At 35.8% G+C, this 17,515-nt stretch overlaps 1 protein-coding gene across 1 annotated transcript in view; it reads left to right on the forward strand.

Annotated features, from left to right (window-relative positions):
- LOC140749247 (uncharacterized protein CG43867) overlaps nt 1-17,515 on the forward strand; it is a 444,846-nt gene that overhangs the window by 105,738 nt on the left and 321,593 nt on the right. The window contains exon 3 of the mRNA XM_073082324.1: nt 16,119-16,515. Within this exon, the coding sequence (XP_072938425.1) occupies nt 16,364-16,515 (152 nt within the window). The 5' untranslated portion in view covers nt 16,119-16,363. The remainder of the gene's footprint in view (nt 1-16,118; nt 16,516-17,515) is intronic.

Raw genomic sequence — 17,515 nt, forward strand, 5'->3', positions numbered from 1 at the left:
GTTCGACTCGGCACCACCGCCACATCATATTACACATAATATTAGTGTTTAAGCGATGCTGTGTTCTAATTTCAAGTGTGGTAAGGGAGACATACTTTTCCGAGGCGTTCCAGCTTAGTCCTCAGGGGTAGCGGCGCATCTGTGGCCGACCTCAGGTAGGAACATCGAATCCTATCTGGGGTTGATTACAGATGTCCATGGGCGGCAGTAGCCACTTACCATCAGGTGGACTGCATGCTCTTCTGCTACTCCTATATTATAAAAAATAAGGAAGTGGAATAAGGATCTGAAAACAAAAGTTATATGTGAAAGTTTGTGTTAAAAGATGTAGGTAGTATATTAAATAAAATATAGTATACAGTTAAGTTAGAGTGAAGCTTAAGTTCCAACAAATAATCAGCTACCAATTGTCTGTCTGCGAGGGGCTTTCAAACGTAATAAACTAGAGCTTTAAAAGCTCTCGAAAGAAATTGAAATACACATCTATTTAGTTGCGTTCTAAAGTACTCTACTAAAGTTTAATGTTTAAATAATATAGATAAAATAGCTATTTATATATACTAGCTAGTAACAATACTGCTTTAATAAAATCGTTTAGTAACACGATTAGAATTGGATTAGGATTAAAATCTGGCAATGGATTAATTTATAATTTATTGTTATTTTAATCTACGAGGTTCTAACTGTGTTTACAGCCTAAAAAAGATTGGTAACTAAAGAAAAGTATACGACAAAACAATATATATTATAGTAAGCTCACTTTGCGTCTTCGCATTGGTTGATATTGAATTGAAAATAAAAATATTAAAAAAATATATTTATTAATAAACGATAGAAATAATAAAAATACAAATCAAAACCTTCTGCATGTTTCAAACGACAATAATTTCAAATCCAACTACACTCCATTTAATCACACATAAACTAGTAGAATAAACAATATGTACAAAGAGCCGGCGACGAGCCGCGCTTCGTGTGCTTTCAAATGAAAGTTAAATACCGGCGGCGATTAAAATGTGTCCGACGGAACAGAGGGCGTTAGTGTGCAATGGACTGGTCTGTTCGAGCTATGTGTTGTCAAATGGGGAAATACGAAGCACGATGGTAACGGAAACAGAAAATGAACTTGTAACCCACTTGAGTGATTGGTCACGCTCGTGCAGAAATATTTAGAAAGGAAACTAAATATTAATAAAAACGTAGTTTTATAAAATTGAATGTAATGAAGGTAACAACTGCAAATCAAACACTTTAATATGTTTTAAGCGACACTCATTCCAACCTACACTCCATCTAATCACAGAACATAAACTAGTAGATTAAACAATATAGACAAAGTCGGCGACGAGCCGCGCTTCGTGTGCTCTCAAATGAAAGTTAAATACCGGCGGCGATTAAAATGTGTCCGACGGAACAGAGGGCGTTAGTGTGCTACGCTAGGGAGACTGGTCCGTTCCTTGCAATAGTAGTGTTTAAATAAATATTGTTATTGAAGGTTACATGTGACAACAATTGTGTATTTCGAAATGTTACTGAGATTAATATTGTATATTATGTATCATCGAACGATATAGTCGAAATAAAGGAATAGCTGGCGTAATCATGGAAACAGAAAACGAATTTGTAACCGACCTGATTGACTGGTCATTCCCGCGCGCAGAGATCTGGAAAGGAACCTAGATACAAATATGTAATTGTTTTAAAGATAAAATATTACAATTACTGTGTGTTGCGAAATGTTGATTAGGGGAATATTGCTTCATAATATATTACGCATTGTCGAACGATGTTGTCAAAATGGAGAAATACGTTGTAACCGAAACAGAATAGGATCTTGCAGCCGATCTCATATTAACAGGTCACTCCCGTACTCGGAAATCTGGAAGCAGACTTTAATATTCTAGAACATGGTTCCCACCTGACGTCAATCACAGATACATTTCCCTGAGTAAAGTCGGAATCCAATGCATTTGCCTGTTGATTTTTCACAAAATCGGAATGCTGCAGGCAAGTGTAGGGCAAAAATGAATATGACGTTTGTACCACATTCCAACCACAAAGGATTTTAACTCATCGGCTGTACAGATCAAAACCAAACGGCATGAGCACGGTACAACCCATTTCTATCAGAATTCTAGATTCAGATTTAGTGGATTTGTATGCTAAACTGACAATCACAAAATGTTTGCACGTGACATATCGTTTCAGCGCGAACGCTTGGAGAATAAAATATAATTGTAATATTCTAAAAGCAACAAAGCGAAATTATCTGTCATATGATACTGTACAAACATGAACAACTGACTCGAAGCGCACAAAGGCTCGAAATGAAAGTTACTCGAGCCTGCAGGCCGTTTTCGTAATTAAAATCTGCCTTTCGGGTCGGCATTGTCTGGCGTATGAGATAGGCTTAGTGATGTGATGCGATTGCGGTTTCGTTTATCGATGTTTTTCTTGAGCGTTACACTCTTGTCAGAGCGGTCGTGGTGATTATCCTTGTGGCATGCTTAACACACGCCGTCACTCGTTTCTTGTCGCCGCCACCCTGGTGCATTCATGTAGGGGGGTAATCTAGTTTATCGCTGTACGACGTACATATTTAGATATTTGGAACATTTTTAAAGAAAGAAAAAAAGAAAAGAAAGAAGAAAGTAAATACTTTATTCATTTTTTGGTGGTAGAACCGTTTGTACTTCGCCACATCTATTTGTGCCTAATAACAGCAGTTTTAAACCCTGCTGTGTTCCGCTTTGAAGGGAAAGGGGTGTACGGGAAAACAAACTTATCTGAGACGTTTCAAGTCCTTAGGCGTAGCAACGCATCTGTTGTCAACTCAGGAAGGTAATCTTATCTGGGATTGCTTGCAGATTTCCATGGGCCGCGGAAGCTACTTATTATCAGGTGGACTGCATACTCGCGTGCTAATTCAAGATTATAAAAAAAAACTTTGTATCATCTCTATTTTTAACCGAATTCAAAAAAGGAGGTTTCTCAATTCCACCGTATAATATCCTTTTTTTTATTTATTTTAATCGTGTTCAATATTTGCATCCCCTAACTAAATAGTCATTTACGGCAGTTTATGGCTAGGTCAGATAAGATTACGGAGACCGGAAGTAGGTCGTAGAGGCAAGATATAGCGCGCTAACGCGGGCCGCTTGCCAAATCGATTGCTAGACTCTACGCACATTAGTGACACGACTAACCGAAGGCTCTTAAAGCGTGTTTGTTTACAAAGTATTGTTATCGTCTATAAAGTATGTTATAAAGTGGATAAAATTAATTACTTAATGATATAAGTATTGTTTTGTGAAATTAACGTGGAAACCCATAATTTCAAAAATTATGGATTTCCACGTTGTATTTGTACCGCTTTTTAGGGTTCAACTTGTTGTTTAGAAATTTAATAGACATTTATTGAATTTAAATTTAGAGATTTTTAATAAACGCATTCCTTTGCGTAGTTGACATTAGGTTATATATTTTATTCTTGTGTCTCTCTCACACGTTTTGTATCGCATTTTTCTTCTACTTCTTACTGTTATGAGGTTCAAAGATATCATCAAAAGCTGCCTAAGTTTAGAATATACAACGACATGATAATTTGTTTTTGCAATATCAATTTAGCCAGTTATGAGAAATTGGACGTATGAATGTCACGGACTGTATAATTATTAGCTATTAACTTAAATTTGTTGTAGTGTTGTTTTATTATAAGATTGATGTCATTCCAAGTCTTAAACAGTTAAGGTACGAGTACATTCTAATTCGTTCTATCTGTAAATATGAAGACCACGTAATCTTGAAACAGACTTGATTACCGTGTGCTCAAACACTAAGTACTAATGGCATCTCAAGAGACCTACTGTTGACACCAGGCTATAGATTAGACTGGCGTTGTAATGGTGTGGTCATCGGCTATATAATCAGATATGGTAATGCAATGGAACTATTGTCAAGGGACGTTGATATTCGTACTGATTTAGCGTTTATCGATAGGTTGAATGAACTTCACTAATTGCACTTTTCTAACTATGAGCTACGTTTGATATGTACTATCTATCTTCTATTCGCATTGAGTACGATTCTTCAGTTAGAACGAGAATGGTCTAGGTCAGTAATTGGAAAACCCGCTCCTCCTCTATCTTTATCGATAATGTTTTCGTTTCTTTTACTTATTTATAGTTTTTACTTTTACATAGAACGAGTGCGTAATTACCTACTACGTCTCTTTACTTTTTAATAAAAAATATAAAGTTTATAAATAATATAAAGATTAATATCATTTGGAGTTGCTATCAGAATTTTTTCAATTAAATTATAATGTACTGTAAAAAAATGACAAATTAATAAATAGGTAGTTATCGAACTTGTTAGTTCGATATATAACTTTTCATTTATGTTTTTTTACTTGCGAAAAGAAAATTTCGGTTTTGGTTTATTCGTCGAAAGTGTCAGCAACATGAGGGTTAAGGTAACTCAATCTTTATCTATGTTTAACCCGCCCACCATTCCAATTAACCCTCAGATATTTAATTAAGGGCCGCTTCCGCAGAAAGATTTCCACATGTATCCGAGTTATTTAATACGTGAAGGGACGATTTGATACCACCAATTACAATTCGGGTCTTGATAGGGGTGAAGTATGTTGATTGTCAAGCTGTGTGGGTAAATGGTAAATATTTATTTGAAAGTAAATTATTAAAAATTTTAAACGCGTGTCTCCTTAAACGCATAAATGTCAACGAAAGTATGTTTTAACCTAAATTTTATTGCATTGTTTCAACCGAAGTTTTCATATGTTACTCTAGGCTAGTAGTTGGGGGTCTACTTTATGTTAAACGAGCTTTTGCCCGCGGCTTCGCTCGCGTTTCGATGTAATATTATTAACCATGAAGATTTATACAAACTTTCATGCCCTATTTTATGCCCTTGGGGGTAGAATTGATCAAAATCCTTTCTTAGCGGATGCCTACGTCATAACATCTACCTGCATGCCAAATTTCAGTCCAATCCGTCCAGTGGTTTGGGCTGTGCGTTGATAGATCACTATGTCAGTCACCTTTGAGTTATATATATTTAGAGATGGAGATCCTACAGTAAGCAAATTAAAGGCACTTCAGTTGAACATTTGCTTAATACAGACGACTAGACCTCTGTCACTGTTCTGAGCTATTCAAGGATACAGTCGGATAGTATACATCCACGTTATAGAGATCTTGCAAAGCAAAGTAGACACTTGAGTTGTGACTGATCAAGATTGACGACTTGCTGACTCAAAGCAATTCTGGAGACATCGGATTGACCGATACTAATTCCAGAAGGAGACTTACCAGCAATCTCTATTGGGATATTGGGTTAAGTTATCGACTATAAAATATAATTTCGAACTTTTAGAATGAATATGACGTAAGTCGTATAACTGACTCATGCACAAAAGCTTTTTACAAAATTTCTAAACTATCCAATCCAACATTGACTCATCGTTGTCATTAAATAGAAATAGTTTCAATTTCGTATTGAAAGGTATTCAAATTCATATTATTGAAGTATTGAAATCAATAGTATCGTATTGCATTTTTCTCGAGTGCATGTTATTAATACTTGTATTTTGTAAAATGTGATATAGAAAAAACTTATACAAATTAATAAAGCGGGAAAACACGAATAGGCTAATTTGAAACACAATTTGAATTACACTACCAATTTTGCTTTGTAACATCAAATGTCCGTTGAAATGTAAAGCTGTTAAACTATGGAAATAGGTCACAGTGTAACAATGCCCCCAACTGTGTCACCTGAGTGGAAAGAACTTGTAGGTACGTACAATGAGAATTTTGAATGCCGTTGGTTTTCTACTGGCGTTACCTTTTATTCCACCTTTTTACCTATTAGTCACGTCACACATGACGACACGGCTAATTTGTAAATGGTTTGAGAATCACTGACCTATTAACTGAGTGGTTTGTAATTTTGTATGTTATTATTGTTATGTTTTAGAAGTATCTACTATATGAAGGAAATTTGATGTTGTGGATGTCGTGATGTTATGATATTGTTTCTGGGACTGCCTAAATACAATTAGTAATTTCTATAAACACTATATTAACTGCTACTATATTTTTGCAGTTAATATAGCTGCTACTATATAAAATACTTTATTCGATTGGAGTCCTATTTGAAGCTAATCGCAAATGTGCCACTACCTCTTTGACCAATGTTGAACTAGTAATCAACGTTTTCATTGATTGTATCTTAATCTTGCATTATAATCCAAACAGAAATCCGAGCTACGGATGTAACACTAAGAGTATGGACAAATCATAGAGGGTTCATTGATATATCATTATATGTGATAAGAAACTGCGTATTTTATCAAGGATACTCATTACTAACCTACATACTGCAACCCCATAAAACCAGCCCCGATACCTTAACGACGCCGATAATACCACACTGATCCTCGCGAGTGAATCGACCATTTATTTATAAGGTCAATCAGCTTATCGCCAAAACGCAGGAAGGTGAACGACGCTCTTGGGCGTTTCCGTGTTACGGTGGAATAAATGACAGAGTTGAGAAAGGATAGAAATGGTATGCAAACTTGCTCCGTCGTACGTTGGCTTCGAAGTATGATAAAATTAATTTATAGTACGCGCTAGACACTAAATAAATTTGAAAATCAAATCTGCTTGCCTGGATTTTGAACCTCGGATACTAGGCTATTACTGCTATTTCAGGTAATTATTGTTATGTTTTTTTTTATAATATGGTGAGCCGTCCATGGACATCTTTAATCAACCCTAGATAAGATAAGAGCCTTATCTGAGCTCGACCACAGCTATTTTGCTTCATCTGCTAAATTGGAAAGTTTCGGATAAGTATGTTTACCTTACCAGCTCCCTCAAATCAGGACACAGCGGTTTATATTGTAACTTGTTATGAGATAAAAATAGGCAAGGCGTTGGTGCCTGCGGGGTAGAATATAAAAAGGTTTTAATTTTGATCTGCAAATAAATTGTTGTTTCTGTAAGTTCCTTTAGTTCAGCGGTTAGTTATAAATGAAGAGCTCAGGCAGCTCAGGATTGTCATTATTCATTAGTCATTATTCAAATTATTTGCATTTTTTTTAATTTATACATTAAGCATATGATATTTCACCTTGAAATTGCATAAACATCGGAATGAATTTCTAACTATTAGTTGATCTGTGGAATAAATGACGTGAGATACTTAGACCTGCCTGGAATTAGGGTAATCGATCTTCGGCACCGCTTTAAGTAAATGAGGACTCGATTTAAAGGGCCTGATGGTCTTATCGGGTTCTTTGAGGCCCGATATTGTTTGATGGGGTTCGCGGTGGATGGTAAGGTACATTAAAGTTTGTTGGTTGTTTGTGACTCCTTGCAATTTAAATAAGAGAATGGTGAGAATAGATCTCTGACCCTTAGGAGGATTCGTTTGACAAAATTTAATTATTTATAGTAGAGGAAGAGAAGGTTATTTATTCAAAGATTTATGATTTAATGTATGTCAATGTTTTTCGCTAACACTAGTAGATTTATTTTAATCAGATTTACTCTGGGAATGAAGTTATCTATGACACTTGGTACGATTTTAAGTAAATGGGGACAAGATTTTGGAGGTTCTTTTGGATTCTCGAATACAATACACAATATAATTTAATTTTTACATGTCATAATCGTCACAATGTCGTAATCACAATTTAATTAACATGGTTGCGGTGAGTAATATTTTTTGCATACCAAATGGACTTAACCGAATTAAAGGTGAGGTTAGAAAAGCTAACCTCTTAGTACTGACTATAGTTGCTAAAAATATATGCTAATCTCCAAGCCTCTACATTAAAACCTACGTGGAAACATTACAAAAAATAATCGTGATACTGTAAACTGAGCGAAAAAGTACGCCTAGGCGCCTTCGAAAGTGATCTACAAGCGCCCTCTTCTGCATAAAATAGTGACTAATGAGAACTGTTATACCAACAAGCCTCTTGGCGTGAGAAAGTAGCTGTAATTCTGTTTTTTACTGTGACGTTTTAATACTGGTGTAATGCTTTTTATAAAATGCATCTATTATAAGAGATATAAAGAATAAGGTACGCTATATTTTTTGCCCTGGATTATAATAATAAATTCCAATTATTATATAACTAAAATCCGACTAGTTTGAAATAAAACCTGTGGTCACTCCCACAATTTTGACGAGTCCAACAACACATCACATGATAAAAATCGTCAATCCATTTGGTCTGTAGAGCATACCAAAGAATGAGACATACGCTCGAAGAACATTACCTACTCTCCTCAGTCGGGTAAAAAATATACTCGACATTCATAGCTTCGAACCTATTAATTGTTACCCTTTGGTGACGAGTTTTCCTTTCAAACCCACACACGCAATACCGCTAATATACCAGTAGTATGTCAACAAAATTCAGCAACTGCTTCTAACGACACGGTGCCACGCAAAAGGCTTAGGAAATAACATATTTTAAATCGCAAACAATTTTATTTATTTGTATGGACGCTAATCCGCTAGTTGTGGTAGCGCTACGAATACGGCGTCGACTTGCGTCGCGACGCCGGATGTCATTTCAAATTTCGACGCCCGCCACGAGCTATTATTAAAAATTTGCCACAAAATATATATTAAGTTGTGATGTGTGTACTTAAAATGTTTTAGGGTTAGGTTTTTTATGTTAAAATAATGTCCATCGGGTAAGACTTTAGAGGGTAAAGATTTCATGAACGGTTACATTTCTTATAAGGGCCAGGTGGACTGCCTGTTTATTAATTCAATTAAAAAAAAAGTTAATAAAATTTCGAAATTGTCTTGTTATCTTCGGATGATACACATAGTTAGCTTTGCTCTAAGATAAAATTAATTTCTAATTGTTTTAAATACACGTGTACAAAATCATTATAAAATACCAGAAATCAGAAAGTGCTTTAAATATCACCGTGCAAATACAAAAGGCTTAGTAAATAACAAACATATTTTAAATCGCAAACAATTTTATTTATTTGTATGAACGCTAATCCGCTAGTTGTGGTAGCGCTACGAATACGGCGTCGACTTGCGTCGCGACGCCGGATGTCATTTAAAATTTCGACGCCCGCCACGAGCTATGCAACTTGTTTACTGAGTTATTGTTGAAAATTTGCCACAAAATATAAAGTTGTGGTGTGTGCATTTTAAATGATAGAGGTATAGGTCTTGTATGACAAAACTATGTTCGGCGGGTAAGACTTTAACCCTATTTAGGGTTTATTACAGATTTCCATGAATGGCAGTGAACACTTATCATCACGCTCAGGCAGTATGCTTGTTTGCTATATTAATTTCGTAAAAAAGTCTATGAGGACATTTTGGGAATTTATTAGCATAAATAAATTCATTTCATGTTTCATAAATTAATTAATTAATTAATTTCTTATACGAACTTTAACCCAAGATACCAATTAATATTAGAAACCGATTTATAACAATGTGCTGTTATTTTAATAAGAGAATATTTGTCTGTATTTCGTAACTTCTGTAACTTGGGACTTTTCAAGGCACTTTAAGGCATCTAACAAACAATCAGCAGATGTAGGCCAACCAATGAAACGATATTAAAAATACATAATATACGTACATCAAAGTATTTGTACAGGATCGCGTTTCATACACGAAGTTGTCAATAAATATTTTATTACAGTCCCAAAAGAGGATACTTCCGCCAAATCTGGATAAGTACGCCAATAATATTCGATCAAACATTATTCTGCTGTTGCCGATATCGAAAACTCACAAATTGCCCGAAATGAAATACTTTTCCGTTTGTGAATCAATTGATCTTTCATGATGTTTATTACTCGCGGTTTTGAAGCTCCAACAGGTGTGTTGAGAGTTGAAAGTGAAAAACAAATGATTTTATTTTTATTGGAGTTTACTCCTTAAGAAACGAATGATTAACAATCTTTTATGAACGTTTTTAAAGAAGAGTAACATATAAAATCAGTAAGCAATTGAATAAGATATAATATTAGCAAAATAAGTTTTTAACATAAAGAGGCTTTTGTAAGTTACTGATATATTAATTTAACTTATAAAAATGGATGCATTATTGATCAGCACCATCTATCAACGATAAACGGGCAAAATCAAAACAGTATTATTTAATATTTATTACAGAATTATTGCTAATGAATTATGTTCAAAATAAGTTATATAAAATTAGCAATACGTTTTAAATGAATTCTAGAATTATAAAACATTCAGAAACAATCCAAATTACATATAATAACATGTTTATTGAGTCTCATATAAATTGCATCCGTAAATTGCAACAAGGATATTTTATAGATGGCAAAGAAATTATAATTATTAAGTTTTAAGTTATAAAACGTTTAACATTGTTTTAAATATAAATAATTATATTATATTAAAATTTACTTTAATATAAACAATTATATTAAGTTACCATTATAATATTTGGAACCAAAATACATAGATTGATAAACTTGCAAACTTACAATTTATAAAACTTGCCACTAGATGGCGCTATTATACCCATGCGACCATATATACATCTATTTACAACGTACATAAACAGCAACCTAACCATCAAGTTTTAATGTTTTGATTTTAAAGTTTTCTTGTACTTCTATGCATACGTGTATTTTTATGTACTATTAAACAAATCATCAAGTGATTAAAGTTGAAAAAATATTTGAAAATATGCAAGAAATTGATTTAGATGATAATGAGGAAGAATCCAAAAAACACATGGATGCGGTTAATTGGTATTTTCTATTCGATATATATCATAATTATCGTTCGTAAGGAGTAAACTCCAATCGTGCGTCGTAGCTGACACACACACACTTTTTCTAGTCCACTTAGTAACGCTACTTTTTCGATCAAAATGTTTAACGTTATAGTACTCATACTCGTACTCTATAGTTAACTAAGTACTCTGAATAATTTTGAATTGAGTAATTTAACACTCAATCGTAATCAGAGATTACATTTTAATACTTTCTTGTTCAGGAATAACGTTCTCAAAATTCTTGAAGTCGGTGACACCAAGCGCCGTATTAGTAGCCGCGTGGTAGCCACGTAGCACAAATGGCTCTTGTCGATATCGGAGGAGGCGACAAAGTGCTTAAATGTTACATTTCAGCAACGTCCTCCTACGAAATTCTTTATCTGCTGCAATAACCAACACACAAAGGCAACCAGGGTGATTATGGCAAAACTAGTTTAGGAGACGACAATGTTTAGATGAGGTAGTCTTCAGGTTGTTATACGAGTACACGACTAACCTTGTCTGTACCCTTACCATGAGTTTTTACGTTTTGACAAATATGACTGTTTTGGTATTTGTTTACGTATTTGCCCATACAATTTCTAATCAGCGCCCCTAGCGGATTGTATCAGAACTATGGTGTCAGTAACGTAAATACTTGAGCACTTACTTATTGTTACGTTTACTCAGTCTACTGAAGCAAACGGAACAGAATAATGGATTGAGTAAACGTAAAGTAAAATAGTGGGATGTTTTGAAAACTCATGATAAGGGTACTGATCTGGTTGTATGGCGGTACTTCCTAATGAGTGTCACACAATTTGCATACTTGTTCCTATTTTTGTTCTATACCTTGCAAAATACTTTTTCTTATGCTATATAATATACGACATAACGGATGGCATGTAGGTTAACCTGACGTTAGAAATGTTAATACGTTAGAAGACGGCGCTGAAATTCAGTCCAAAGTGAAGCCTGACATTCCGTCAATAGAATGCCTCGTCAATATCTAGGTCAGAGGCTCTCAACACAGCACACAGGTGTCTAATGAGACGCGCTATCGTCAGTGGAGTTAAGAGTACCTACTTGGCAACCCCTGAGTAGCATTCTGTGCGGTTTTAGATACACAGAATTTATTTGCAGACTCTATATGAAGAAAGATAAGTGGCTACAACATTTTTAGATTGCCTGTATCCTCGTTTTGACCAATGAGGTGGAGGTTGATGTCCAAATGTTGTATAAGTTAATTACAAATTTGTCTAACATTCTGCGTGCGTTTAGATATAATGAGGAATAGATGATGATATTTTTTATTTGTTATTCAGAGTTTTTTTTTTTTAATTTTCAAGAGTATTGATTTGTTTGGGGCGTCCTTAAGCAGAAGTATACAAATAAAAATGTATAATCGTTAACATGCCAGTAATTCCTGAATTTACTGTAACTTTAACCAAACACTTTTCAAGCTAGGCTTGCAATAAAGAACCACATTTAACTTTCCATGACAAATACAGGATAAACATCGAAGTTTTGGGCCTCGTAAGTTTTTCTCGAACTACGGTACAGGATTTAACGTAATCTGGAAGAAAAGTTGCTACTAGGCGATTGATTACGCAGATGAAATGTTTTGGGTCATGGCAAACTTATAAGTTGTATGTATGTCTGTGATTTAATTATGTACAACTTATCCCTAGTTAAATATTCTAATGATTGTTATGTAACGACTAATGAAGCGATTTCACCTATTTATATTATTTATTAAATTCACCGTTGGCAACGATGTGATTTTTTACTGTTTATTAATCTAGTTGGTGAATTTCACTATTGGTGTTAGTGGACGTCTTTCTTTTAGGGTTGATAATCTTAGTAGAACTTTTTGGAAAGGCGTTGCTCATCCAAGAATAGATTCCTATGTGCCCTCTACGATCATCTTCAGCCCACGTTAGTCCACTGCTGGACATAGGCCTCTCCCAAGGTACGCCACTGGGCCCGGTCTTCGGCTCTTCTCATCCAACTAGTTCCCGCCGCCCGGCGCAGATCGTCGCGCCACCTTGCAGGAGGGCGTCCCACACTACGTTTGCCTAGACGCGGTCTCCACTCCAAGAGCCGTCTACTCCAGCGGTTGTCGGCTCTTCGACAGATGTGGCCAGCCCATTGCCACTTCAACTTGCTAGCCTTCAGAGCTATGTCGGCTATGAGCTATGCCCTCTACGATACGATGATGCTATTCTTGATGACATCATAGTTTATTTTTTACAACGCCACATAGGCAAAAAAACAGAACGAATCCTGTTATTACATGGTAATGGTGTAACAACACAGCTTTAAGATATTTTTTTTGCTTTAAGATTGAAGGTAGTTTTAGTTTTACCTTGTCGGGTCTGAATACTTCTTTGGTGCTTTAAGATTAAACATAGTCTTATTCAGACGCGACAGCACCGTGCCTCAAAGTTTGAGTTCTCGCTATTAATTACTCCAAAACTTGGGAAAACAGTACCTACATCTTCCGTCTGACGTTAGACTTAACTTAGATTCTATTAGCCTGTACTTCAGTTTGACTTGCATCATAATTGCGTATAAGCGGGCGGGAACTTTGCATGGTTCATCAAGAGCCCAATATCTTAGAGGAACTTGCACGTCTACACCGCTTGCGATATTGGTACTCTGGAGCAATATTCTTGTAAGCATTTCCTATGTAGTGTGGCTTTGATTATGAAGATGAATTTATTGATCTATTTTAATTGAATCTCTTCAGACTGGCTACGGGTATTTGGCATTAGGAAAGCCTGAAATATTCCCCATCTGGCCGGTACAATGCCGATTCGTAAAAGAAGTTGTTGGTTATTAACCAAGCCATGTCTGATGTTTTGCAACTGATAAGGTTCGAACTAGGTTTTTAACTATTTCTTTCTTTAACTGATATTTCAATGATACGGAATTAATGATTTACGTTTTAATAATCAATCTATCCAACGTTTTGCCCATCTGAGATAGATATTTGAAACTTTTTTCATACCAGACATTGTAATTTTTCGATATTTGGTAGACAAAAAATGGACAGATTGATATATAATAATAGGTGTTAACGTATACAAGTTACTCTTTAATATACTCGTACTTGAAGTTGTGTTGGACTATTCGTACTTTTCTTATTTTAAGTTTATCTTGTCATTCGAAGTGAGTTGATGGTAATAGTGTATTCATGTACTTAAGATGTATGATAACGTGTGAGCCTTTTAATATTTTAACGCATACGAATGTTATAGAATGTAATGTAACAATTTTAAATTCTTTGTGTGGATTTTTATAAATTGTGAAATTTCAATTTTACTTTTCCGACGGGAGATATCATTGCAAATATTTTAAAACCCTAAAATACATAATCGGATCAGATTAAAAGGGAATGGATACAAAAATTGGGTGACACAGAGAAGGGTTGACCCCAATAGGAAATAATGTGCTTGATAACATTAATCAAAGCGCATGTAACTTTGGTCCCGCTTGAGGTCTGGACATCGTCAATTTTCTGGTCATTGCCCTTTTAATTTTCCAACATATTAACGTTGATTATTTTTGAAAGTAAAGATAAGAGGCGTCCGTGTGAAAGTTATAAGAGAGTAATAAGTTATTTACGTTTAATGATAAAAGTAGAAATCCTAAGGGAGGGTTATATCAGTTAAGCTGGACGTGGTAGAACCTTTTGTGGTTCGACTTCGGAGGCACTAAAAGCATACTTATTTCTGATTTATAACAACAGTGTAAAACGTTGCTGTTCCGCTTTGAAGGGTGTAATAATAGAGACATATATACTTATCAGAGGCTGTCCAACTTAGTCTTTTGAGGTTTATGGATATCTGTAATCAAACCCAGATAAGATTAGATTGCTACCTGAGCTTGGCCAAATATACAAACTATCCTTGACTAAGGAATGCCTTGTATTAGTATATTTTTCTTATCACAGCTTTAGAATAAAGAAGTGATTGACATTGTTGTTATAAGGCAGAAATACGCATTCGTGCCTCCGAAATGTAGCTGCGATAATTTCTACTGCATTATTGGCACAGATATTGCAATGACCACTTAACATCAAGCGGACTGTCTACCATTGCTTCTCGTAATACATAAAATAACGTTTTAATGTATAGAATGAAACGTTATAATTAAACATTAGACTGTTTTACGACCACAAACATCCGGTAACGAAAGAAGAGAAAATAACGAACAATATATCATCAGAATAACGTCATTCTACGCCAAGACTAGTTAATGTACCGAAAATAGTTTTATAGTCGAGTAGTGTGATAAAAATAACGCTGATTTAAACAGTTTTTAATGAGTAACGAATAGTATAAAAAGTATGTTTGAGTATGACGGAATTATCGGGATGTGATGGTTGATAGTTTTTGCAATGGTTTTTTGCACGTTTAGACATATTATATGTGTCATACTTAATATAATTTTAGTGTATTCTCTAATATAAAATAAAATAACTATAATAAAATCGCCGACATGTGAGTACGGGGCACTCAAAAACAGATCTCAGGGAATAAACACTTGTTTGTTATGGAATAAAGCCCGCGAGCCCGACTCGCACTTGACAAAGTTTTTAATCACCAGAAATGAAATTTATTTTACCTTTAAACTTTTAGCATTTGAAAAATATTTGCGAACATTTCATACGAGCGATTATATGACGCATAATAGCAAGTTTAAACTGGCGACCTATGAATAGTGTTCAATAGGATTACTGCAACCCATGGTCATAGTACTAAAGAATATAACAGTAAGCGGATTACGTACTTGTTGCGTTATTATCCACTTATTGCATTACCCGGCTCTGCTCGCTATCGATTCAGGCGCTTTACAACCAATTTACCTCATATTGTGGTACATCTAAAACTTACTTGAATAGACTTTCTAGAATTTTGAAGTTAATTTAGACTTTAAAATGATGAATGACGGTTTAATATTATGGAATGCAAAATAGATAACATTCATAAAATTACCCTTATTGTAAATTGTAGTAATTTTATCTTTAACTGTATTCTTTGCGTTCTTTATCTTGGAAGTTTTGGGTTAACGAGATACACATTGAAAAGGAAATACGAAGTTACGTCAACGCTAATAAATTTAAAGCAACAATCGGAATAGCGTCGCCGATGCGTTACATGAGTGATTACTACGTGTTGACGTCTCATTTTCACACGAGCTCAGGCACGTCCCTAGCGCCTAGCTAATTGACTCACCTTTTCCGATTAGCCATCTCAACACGACTTGAACTAATAGTATTTATTTTCTTTTTCAGCGTTCTAAATACGGCGACTGCGCAAAGGCACATTAAACCGTGAAAAACAGACGGCGCAACATGGCGGCGGCGTTTGCGCGCCAATTCCCGCGCCGCAACGTGCAACGCCATCTGTCGTCGCTGCGCGGCAACCGCTCCCGTGGTTCGAATCGTACGGACCGTTCGAAATAGTCATTGGTGATTTTACTGTGACAGTGTTGAGTCGTGATGTGATTGTGTTTAGTGTTGTGTAGTGTTTGTCGAAGATGTCGGAGGAGAGATCGCGGCGGCTGTCGCAGATCTTCGACCCGCTGTCGAGGTTCACTGACCACAGCGGGGCGGGTCACTCGGCGAGCACGCCCAACAGCCCTCGACTTACCCCGCGTAGGTCGAGGGACCCACCGCCGCCGCCGCCTAGGTAAGATGACACTTAACCTTTTTCATATAGGTACTTATGATAATATTAAAAGAAAATTTGAATGTCTTCTAAATTAAGGTCATTTGCTAATTTAGGGTAAGTTCATCAAGTTAAATGGTATCGTAGTAATCGTAAATTTAGATAATCTTCCTAGGATCAAGATTTTATGACGTAGATTTTTTATTCAATCTCAGAACTTGGAGGTTAATACATAAAATATGCAAATATCTCCAATCTCGAATAATCCCTGCTTATTAGTATTCAAGATTTTACCATCCATATTCTCTTAATACATACCTAATGTTCGTTGACATTTCTCTTGTAATCGCGTCAAATGCAAAAACATCGACAAGTAGTTGGTAAACAGAGGTGTAATTTATCACAGACTTCAACCGACGCAATCAAGTGTTACCAGTTTTTCGCGCCTCCCAAGAAACTCGGTAATAATCTCTAACACGAACGAGACGGGTTAAAATCAACTCTATTAACGTTCATAGAATAATAACGGTTCGCTTTGTATTTTCACACGTGCGATATTATTACGGCTTAGGGAGATTACAAACAAGCGACTGTTCATGTCGATGATCGCCGTCGATTGTCGCAGCGTCCTCGATTATGGCTGCTTGTCGCCAGAGATCATAGTCGTTTGTCTGTTGCTAACGACACGAAGTGACGACGACGACAGTTGGCGACAGCGATGACAACAATTAGCGACAATCAATGACAGTCGGTGACGGTGGCTAACGAAAGGCAGCGACATTCGAAGACAGTCGGCGAATATCGCTGACGACAAGTGGCGACACTTGACGACAGTTGGTAACGGTCGCTAAAGATAGGCGGTGATATTCTATGTCAATCGGCGAGTATTACTGTCGACAGGTGGCAACAGTGGACGTAAGGATTGTCGCTGATATTAATCTGCAACTATGGTTAAATTTTGGCGACAATTTATGTCGTCACATAAACTGTCGCTCCAGTATAACCTGACTGTCGCTCGTGT

The sequence above is a fragment of the Epargyreus clarus genome, unplaced genomic scaffold (genome assembly GCF_041222505.1).
Source record: "Epargyreus clarus isolate Ecla_fem2 unplaced genomic scaffold, WU_Ecla_fem_2.2 ptg000001l, whole genome shotgun sequence".
In the NCBI taxonomy this organism is placed as follows: domain Eukaryota; kingdom Metazoa; phylum Arthropoda; class Insecta; order Lepidoptera; family Hesperiidae; genus Epargyreus; species Epargyreus clarus.